The sequence below is a fragment of the Odontomachus brunneus genome, unplaced genomic scaffold, assembly GCF_010583005.1.
Source record: "Odontomachus brunneus isolate Ranch 3 - 2012 unplaced genomic scaffold, Obru_v1 Obru_scaffold_082, whole genome shotgun sequence".
Taxonomy (NCBI): Eukaryota; Metazoa; Arthropoda; class Insecta; order Hymenoptera; family Formicidae; genus Odontomachus; species Odontomachus brunneus.
Window position 1 is genome coordinate 1,484,853 of NW_022639532.1, and position 9,628 is coordinate 1,494,480.

The 9,628-nt window shown below is 38.0% G+C and overlaps 2 protein-coding genes across 7 annotated transcripts in view; both read left to right on the forward strand.

The window, feature by feature from the left end:
- LOC116847666 (nuclear autoantigenic sperm protein) overlaps positions 1-2,933 on the forward strand; it is a 10,478-nt gene extending 7,545 nt beyond the window's left edge. For 3 of the 5 annotated variants that reach the window (XM_032822904.1, XM_032822902.1, XM_032822906.1), the window contains exons 2-3: positions 606-1,226; positions 1,437-2,296. In XM_032822904.1, coding sequence (XP_032678795.1) covers positions 606-1,226; positions 1,437-2,084 — 1,269 coding nt within the window. In that variant the 3' untranslated portion in view covers positions 2,085-2,296. Of the gene's footprint in view, positions 1-58; positions 421-605; positions 1,227-1,436; positions 2,297-2,749 lie in introns of those variants that run through there. The other 2 variants (XM_032822903.1, XM_032822907.1) reach the window with 2 other exon arrangements.
- Positions 2,934-5,979: 3,046 nt separating this feature from the next.
- Positions 5,980-8,517, forward strand: LOC116847668 (actin-related protein 2/3 complex subunit 4). Of its 2 annotated transcripts, XM_032822912.1 has the most exons (5): positions 5,980-6,043; positions 6,192-6,682; positions 6,760-7,086; positions 7,170-7,340; positions 7,435-8,517. In XM_032822912.1, exons 2-5 carry the CDS (start codon positions 6,680-6,682, stop codon positions 7,438-7,440), a joined length of 507 nt encoding a protein of 168 aa, XP_032678803.1. In that variant the 5' UTR covers positions 5,980-6,043; positions 6,192-6,679; the 3' UTR covers positions 7,441-8,517. The 2 variants fall into 2 exon arrangements, with proteins under 2 accessions (XP_032678803.1, XP_032678802.1); XM_032822911.1 differs by lacking the exon at positions 5,980-6,043 and having other exon boundaries at positions 6,089-6,682.
- Positions 8,518-9,628: the final 1,111 nt, after the last annotated feature.

The following is a 9,628-nucleotide window of genomic DNA, read 5'->3' on the forward strand; positions in this document are numbered from 1 at the left end:
CTCCCTCCCTCCCTCCCTCCCTCCCTCCCTCTCTCTCTGCTTTCCAAATTTACACATACAAACACACACATACACACACATCGATATGGACGCTAAATGTTCTTTTTCGATTGAGAAAAGGACATCTCACCTACTTACGATGAATGAATGTGTTACGTTTTTTTTTATTTCTCACCCCATTCTCCTACATGTCATGATCCAAATACACTGTGATACGAGTCTTACGTCAGAGAATCCAGCGATTACACGATAAATTTCTGTCCCCAACTATTGGGTTATGTTGTTGATTGTGAGATTTATACTTCCAATTTGCTATGGGGTGCGAATATGAGATTTGGAAAAAACAAATTGTGAGTACTCGCTTGCGATCTCCAACTAGGAGTCACACCACATCTCTATAGAGATACAGGGTAATCCTCGGTGAGTTTACTCTGTTGATTCTAGACCTAATTTGGAAATGATTAGTCTTGAGCGAAAATGTCTAGGAATCTCGATTTAGCCATAGTGTATGATTCTCTGTTGTTAATCATAAAGAAAAGCAAACAATCATCTCACACATAATGAAAAAGTTGTAATTTTTCACACGACGACTCTTTTTCCTTCAGATGGCCGACGTTTCCGAGGATGTGCTGATTAAGGACGCTGCTACGGCGATCTCTCAAGGTAAACGTCATCTCCTTGTACGCGACTACAACTTGGCGGTGGTCGTGTTGGCACAGGCTTGCGAGCTGCTCGTTCGAGAACACGGTGAGACGGGCGACGAGATGGGTGAACTCTATTTGCTTTATGGACGTGCCCTTTTGGGTTTGGCGCGCGAAGAAGCGGGAGTACTGGGCGGTGGTGTACCTGGCTCCGAAGAGGCTAGCCAGGACGAGGAGGTCCCAGAAGAGGAGGAAGAGGAGGAAGATGCTGAGGAGGAGACAGTGGCCGAGGAAAATAGTCCTTCAACGTCGGACGATAAGGAGGATGATAATAAGCAGGAGCAGCTCAACGGCAAAGATCCAGATGACTCGACTGACAAGGATGACAAGATGGAGAAACCCAGTAAAACAGATTGTCAAATTGAGGAAGAGGAAAGGAACAAGAAGCAGAAGGAGGAAGTTCCTGGTTGTAGTCGAGATTACGATCCAGATGCTGGCAAATCTGCTGATAGCACAAACAAGACTGAAGATGCATCTGAGAGCGTCGAGAAAGATAATGACGAAGACGACGTGAATAATCTACAGGTATTGCTGCTCTTGGCATTGCGTGCTAAGGCATACGTTTTATAATTGTAACATTACGTCTGTTCGATGGTATATCGTAATTACTTTTCATTGACAGATGACTACAATTCGATTAATAACAACAGCAATAGCAGATGTTGATAGTTTTCTATAGAATAGGCATTTCATTGAATTAGTACATCATATCAATAATCGTGTGTCTACTCACAGATCGCCTGGGAGGTACTGGAGTTAGCCAAACTGGTGCTGTTGAAGCGTGGCTCGTCGGGCTGGAAGTATCTGGCCGAGGCGTACCGCCTCTTGGGCGAAGTTGCTATGGAGGGAGGTAATCACGAGACCGCGTTGGTCGATCTGCAGGGTTGCCTGAATCTGCTGCAGAAAATCACACCGCCCGACCATCGCGCGATCGCTGAGATCCACTATCAGCTTGGACTCGCGCACGCGATGGCCAATGATTTCGATGCCAGCATTGAACAGTTCAGACAAGCATCGGCCTTGCTGGAAACACGAATCGTACATCTTCAAAGCATGCAGGACGATCCGCCTCCCGAATCTTGCAACGATCCCTTTTACACTGTTCAGGGCGAGATCAAAGAGCTGAAGGATCTCCTGCCTGAGATTCAGGATAAGATCGCCGATATCAAGGATCTCAAGAGAGAGGCAGGTGTCATCAAGGAGATTAAAGAGGATGCGTTGAACGACACCGCGGAATCGAGCGACGCTGCCGGAAACGGCGCTACATTTAAACCTGCCAGTGATATTTCGCATCTGGTGAGGAAGAAGCGCAAAGCGGAGGATGAGGCAGATTCTGCCGCTGTTGTTTGTAAGAAACCGACGACACAGCGTGAGGACGCGTGAGAAGCGTGCAAGTGTGCTATTTTACGGTCAGAACGCTCAGATCTGAACTCTTAAGAGACACGAGAACTTTGATATTTTTCGCGAATGTAATGTAGAAACCCTGTTTGTCATGTGCGCGCGGAAATAATGTTTCCCTCTCTCCTCCTAAAAAAAAAAGAAACAAAAAAGCAACAGTGGATTCATTCCCGAGATATTTTATAGTTGATCGAAAAGTTGATTCGTCTTTTCTTTTTCCTGTTCTTTTTTTTTTCCATTGTCATTTCATTTTTCATGTTACAAAAAAAGCTGATAAACTTTGCGATCAACTTGATGCAGATTATCGATGGTGGATTATTGTCGGGATGTCGAGAGTCCACAGATGTAGAAAAGAGTCTAATAAGTCTAATGTTTATACACTCAGTCTTCTCTACTATAAACTGAATGGCATTGTTTTGCGACTGCAGCAACTGCTATATTTGTGTGTACAATCGTGAAATTCAGTATTGATTTTGTCGATAGTGCAAGAAGGATATGATAAAAACTTTTTTTTTTTTTTTTTTTTTTTTTTTTTTTTTTTTTTTTTTTTTTTTTTTTTTTTTTTTTTTTTTTTTTTTTTTTTTTTTTTTTTTTTTTTTTTTTTTTTTTTTTTTTTTTTTTTTTTTTTTTTTTTTTTTTTTTTTTTTTAGAAAGCGAGTGTCTTTCAGTCAATGGATTACATTCCCAATGCAAACAGCTGTCAAGATGCGAATGTGTACATCCAAGATCATTAATTATAAAAAGATCATTAAGTTAGGAACCGTTTTTTTAAATCATCCTTGTATTAATGTATCGTGAGATTGAATAAAATTGTTTGACTTTATTGTGTAACAACGGTTTGTTTCAACATGAGGTATTCAAAAAGATTAATTACGAGTATATAGACAAGTAACTCCTAAACGGTTGTTATACTGGACTGCGTATGTATGTAAACATCGAAAATAAACGATTGTTTTATAATCTTATTGTGTTAGCTAATATATTTTATAAATTATTAATAATATTTAATTGTGCCCATACGTCTATTCACTATTGATAAAGGAGAGAGTACATATGTTGTCTTGTTACAGGCTGTTCCATGGACGCAAGAATACATGGACAGAGCGAAAAATGCGATTACCACAGATGTCTAGGGCCGGTATTCATAGTCCGATCTTATATTTAAGATCATCTTAAGTACTGTCTTAAGATGTCATGAACCAATCACAAAATGGTCCAATCACATTCGCATCTTAAAACATTACTTAAGACGATCTTGAAATAAGATTCGACTATGAATACCGACCTATATTTCTTCTTCTTCTTCTTCTCTATATTTTACTTGCCTTGCAGACTTTCTCAAATAGCTCTCTGCCAAGGTACCGAAGTACAAGTTAAAAAAAATATTAGGCCCGAACTTGTTCAGACATGTCTAGACGTAAAGCTGGCCACACACACTTTCCGTAACAGTAACCGTAAGACGTACGTAAGAATTGACCAATCATGTTGAGAATCGTCGAATTATAAGATCGCCATTTTTGTGAATACTCAATCATAATTGGTTAGTTTTTACGTAACGTCTTACGATTACTGTTACGAAAAATGTGTGTGGCCAGCTTAACAGCGGTCAGACCAGTGCTGGAATTTTGCAACTATTAAAGTTAATGACAGTTTCGTTATCGTTGCGCAACTTTTATATATCGTAGAAAAGCTTGGCAATGATAACGAAACTGTCGTTAACTCCAATAACGAATTACAGAATCCCAGTACAGAACTTAAAGGCCTTCACACACACTTTCCGTAACAGTAACCGTAAGACGTAACGTAAGAATTGACCAATCACGTTGAGAATCGTCGAAACATAAGGTCGCCATTTTTGTGAATACTCCATCGTAATTGGTCAATTCTTACGTTACGTCTTACGGTTACTGTTACGGAAAGTGTGTGTGAAGGCTTTAAGCTGGTGGCACATAGAAAAACTTAAGCAGTAAGCATAAGCAGTAAGCAAATTGACCAATCACAGTTATTGATTCTTCTTACGATCCAAGAATCAACAATTGTGATTAGTCAATTTGTTTACTGCTTACGTCTTACTGCTTAAGTTTTTTTGTGTGCCACGGCCCTTAACCATATATTCCTTGTTCACACCTTGCTTTAATTCTTATGGCTTCTGCACACAGGACGCGGTAATGCCTGCCGCGCGGCGCAAGTCCACGCGACAGCCAATCAATATGTTGTTTTTCCGTAGAAGCTAGAAGGTTATTACGGAAAGCAGCATATTGATTGGCTGTTGCGCGAACTCTGCTCGAGCTTCCGCCGCGCGGCAAGCATTACCGCGTCCTGTGTGCAAGAACCATTAGTTCCGAGCCACAATAGGTGTAGTAAGCTTTAATGGCTCTCGCAGCCAGTGCGATGCGCGACGCGATACATGATATGCGACGAGCGATATCGAATGAGCGTATTGGTATTCTGGAAAAGCTGTACGCTCATTGGATATCGCGCATCTCATATCGCGTGTCGCGTCGCAAATCGCGCTGAACTGCGAGAGCCATAAGCCTTAACAAATTGACCAATCGTAATGGCTCCTGCACACAGGACGCGGTAATGCTTGCCGCGGGGTGGGACCCGATTGACCGCGATACGATTGGACACAGATTGTAATGATTGGTTCGACCTAGTAATTCACTAGATAATTGTCGGTTGGTTGTGTCCAGTCGTACCGTGGTCGGGACTCCCCTTGCCGCGCGGCGAAAGTTTGCGCGACAGCCAATCAATATGCTGCTTTCTGTAATAATCTTCTAGTTCTTACGGAAAAACAACATATTGATTGGCTGTCGCGTGAACTTCCACCGCGCGGCAAGCATTACCGCGTCCTGTGTGCAGAAGCCATAAGGCTGAGTTCCCACTGAGCGCGTCACGCGTCGCGTCGCCTGCCTGCGTCACGAGTTAACCAATCGAGTCGTTCCATTGGAATAAGTGCGTCGTGCGTTGCGCGTCGCGTCATCCCAATTAGAAGATTTGATTGGTTAACTCGTGACGCAGACAGACGACGCGACGCATGACGCGCTCAGTGGGAATTCAGCTTAACTGGAAAAGGGTGTATATCAGTTGGACACGGGGCAATTGGACACAGTCCAATCACAAGTCGCTGTTCCAAGGGACCCTACAAATGTCTCTAATCACACGGTGCTGTGATTGGCTGTGTCCAAATGCACCGTGTCCAAGTGCACCGCTCCCACTGGAAAGCATCCATTATTGTTCAGCTTTTTATGATTATATGTAAACTTAAGGGCGCATCCTAAATCACTAGTAATAGAATCTAGTAAACATCGAAATAAATTTAGTAACATCGAAGTAAAGAACTATCGATATAGGGATTAATCGATTTCCAAAAATATCGGGAAAATAATCGATTATTTGTACAAAAAGCATCGATTCTCAAATCATCGATCGATAATTGCCCATCCCTAGCTCAGAGTATGCGTTAAGGCTTGTTTACAGTACATTCTTATATTTAATATTATGTCTTAAATACATATTTAAAAACATTTCACCGAATAAAATGATTCATACAGATGTTGTACATATCATATTATGGTTAAAAATATTTGAGAATTTATTTAAAACAATCTTTAAATATAATAACATACTATGAACAAGCCTTAATGCGCACTCTGTGCACACTAGTAAGCAAGCAACCGAATTCGCTATATGAATACCGGCCTAAAAGTACAAACCAATCAGATCCAAGAGCTCACTGAGTTCTCAGTTGTAATATTAGTGATCTGTTCTTTTCAGCTGCACTGCTGAACTGGTGCAATAAATTAGAGTGGGAAAAAATATACTTGTCTCACTTTAACTTATTGCACCAGTTCAGCAGTTATCTGAAAAGAACAGACCATAGGCCTGTTCTTTGTAGTTGCACTGCTGAACTGGGCTCTTATTCTTGAAATAGTTGCGTACACGTAAGTTTTACTGCGCAGGTTTAATCATACCATAAAATAGTTGCACAGTAAAACTTACGTATACGCACTATTTCAAGAATAAGAACCCTGGTGCAATATATTGAAGTGAGACAAATATACGTTTTCTCACTCTAATTTATTGCACTAGTTCAGTAGTGCAGCTACAAAGAACAGGCCTACTGGGTACGCTCAGTGTTGGACACACCTATGAAGAGGGAATTGCAATTTTCATCGGAATTAAAGTAGACAAATTTCTCCTTGACGCAATCCAATTACAACGATCGTAAACAAGCTGGATCAATATAACACGCATTAAACTGTGGGACATTGAGTGAAATCGAATTCAGTGACACTTTTATTGGGTCAACCAGTCTGACACGTCAAAACTAGACTCGACTGGGATACGTCAAGTTGGTCGAATTTTGACATTGATTACATTAGAATAGTCTAGTGTTGCCTCGATTACGCTTGTTAATGTCACGAGGTGTTTCGTATCTCCTTCTTTTCGTTCATCTTTGTTGAGTTGCCAAATAAAAAAAAATTGTGGTTGTAGTAAGAAGCTTATCAGATTTTCAAGTTTATTGTACTAGTCAATGCGAATGTTACAAAGAAGCCTGTGAGTTATATCTTTCAAATATGGTAAGTAATTTTACAATCAGTTGTAATTTTCATCGACTGGACTATGAAATTACTTGTAATGTATCTGCTTCTTACAGTCGGGAACTCTAAAGCCCTACTTGACAGCAGTGAGACGTACTCTTACTGCTGCTATGTGCCTCGAAAATTTCTCTTCTCAAATAGTAGAGAAACACAATAAGCCAGAAGTTGAAGTAAGAGCCAGCAAAGAATTGCTTTTAACACCTATCTTGATAAGTAGAAATGATAAGGAAAAAGTCTTGATTGAATCTAGTATAAACAGTATGAGAATAAGCATTGCTGTGAAACAAGCAGACGATCTAGAAAAGATACTCTGTCATAATTTTACAAGATTTATGACAATGAGAGCTGAACATTTTATGATCCTTAGAAGAAAACCTGTAGAGGTAAGTGACTAATGAGAGGAGACTTATTTCCCTTGTAACATTGCAATCTACATGTAATCTTAATTCTGTACAATTTATTTCAGGGCTACGATATTAGCTTCTTAATCACTAATATTCATGTTGAGCAAATGTACAAACACAAAATAGTAGATTTTGTCATACATTTTATGGAGGAGATTGACAGGGAGATCAGCGAAATGAAATTGTCGGTTAATGCCAGAGCACGTATATGTGCGGAGGAATTTTTAAAAAGAGTAAGTAACAAGTTATTTTATGATCTTGTTCTTTGCAAATATACGATATTACTTAATTCTGTGAGTGAGAAATTTACAGACGAATTTTTTTCAGTTCTAAATCATTATCACAAGCACGATTAGTGCATCGATCAGCGAGAAAATCCAAATTTAATCAGACATGAACGCGCTATTCATCGGTATCGTGCAATCGGTAACACATCAGTACTGTTTTTGATAATTTTGAGGAAGTGGGAGACTTTTATTAAATATTCAACAGAGTTTCCTCATTTACATACTATTTAGATTGGTTCTATGTTGAATAGATATGCGCATAAAACGTCGGCTCGATGAGAAATTTGTTTCGAAGTTTTTTTTTTTAATATGGAAAATTACACGATAAATGAAAAAGAGCGACAATACTGCTTGAACTTTTGCATAAAATTGCATTTTAGGTACTTCTATGTTATCACAGCGCTTGTATAGTGCTTACTAAAATCAATAACTATCTATATAAATGTGAAAACATTATTATATAGTTCAGTGATATACTTGGGTTTCATAATAAGTGCAAGAATTATATATTTGTGCATCAAATTAAAATAATTATTAAAGATATATTTAACACACACGGTATATACAAAATCATCATGTAAATTACTTTTGTCTAACAATATGCAATTGGATGGTATTGAGTGCATTAAGTAAGTAAATAACGGGCGTGCTCGTTCGAATTTGTATATTTTTATACACTTTTTCGCAATTATTAAGATCCCGTAATGGATGGTATAATTTTGTTTCAAATAGCATATATTTAAATGATTGAGAAAGTCACGAGGTGAAATATGATTTAGTAGTTATTTATGTTATATTAAAGTTGCTTAAAACAGTCCTTGAATATAACGAGCGAATAATTTAACGAATGTCGTTTATTTTTTTCTGAAATGTTACATTTGGAAATTTCGGAAAGGTTGTAAAATATATATCTACGATACGATTTATAGCGCGTAACGCGCACACACGTTTTATCGCGTACATGAATCATTTATTACATACTATAATGAAATTGTGCACATTTCTCTTCAGTCTTTCTTTCATTCCCTACCCTTTATTCAGAAGAATGCGATTATGTATTTGAACATGTAATATTTAATAAAGAACACACAGTGTCTTTGGCATTTTCTCGCCAAATTACAAATGTTGATGTTTTTACATCGATAGAAACTGCGTACAATGTCACAATACATATTTACAATAGAAAACAACTTATTATCAAGTAATATAGTAACAGTTAGTATAGTGTGTAGAAATGCGCGAGTATATAAACACATATATACGGTCATGATATATTCTACAAGGACAAATTAAGATTATTATTATTGATAATTCGTAAGATATCCCATTGATAACAAATATATTTCAAATATTTTATTTGTATCTGAAAATTTGTCCAATGAGAAAAATGTTCGAAGGTTCGAAGTAACAAATATTAGCGATCGACCAAAATTTAATTCATAAAGAATTCGCGTATTGTCACGGAGTCTTTAAGATTTAGGTGCAGAATTTTTTAGCGGATCCGATAGATATATACATACGCCTAAGTGACGGCAACACGACCAACATTGCGTACACGTTGACATACTCGATAAATCGTGATATTTGGTCACGTTCGCGACGCGGCTCTGTAAATTTCTTTGCATAGGAGGATATTCAGCTTGTATAGCCAGTCGGTCGCCAATCGTCCATGCCATTCATCAATGGTGATTCGTGAGTTTTCTAAACTGCAAAATTATGCTAGTTGTTCCTTCTCATTCTATCCATTTATTTATCCATATGTTGTAAGGAGAAATTCTTTCCTCAACTTTTTACATTTTAGCCAAAAATGCAGCATCACCAGAATTAAATCTTTCCAGTCTGGAGTATCAGATATAGAGAAAAAATTGTTAAATTCGTGTTTATGTATTCGTTCACGGGATGGTAGGACGTCGTTAGCTACCATTTATAGCGCTACCGCTTTTCAATGTATCGATTCTTTTAAATCGAGACCTGTAAAATCTTTTCAGTTCAAAAGTATAAGTTTTAATAATAGCATAGCACAACATATTCGTTACTTATTTATTTATTTGTTTTGTTATTAATCGAAACAATTGTTGAGCTCATCTTTTAGTGAGTAAGCAAACAAGTGCAAGCTGGTCCGCATTACCGTTACTGAACGGATAAATGCATAATTTTATATATGTCTACTTATATATATTTCACTTTTATATATATTTCATATATGTCTGCTTTTCTCTATATAGAATCTTATA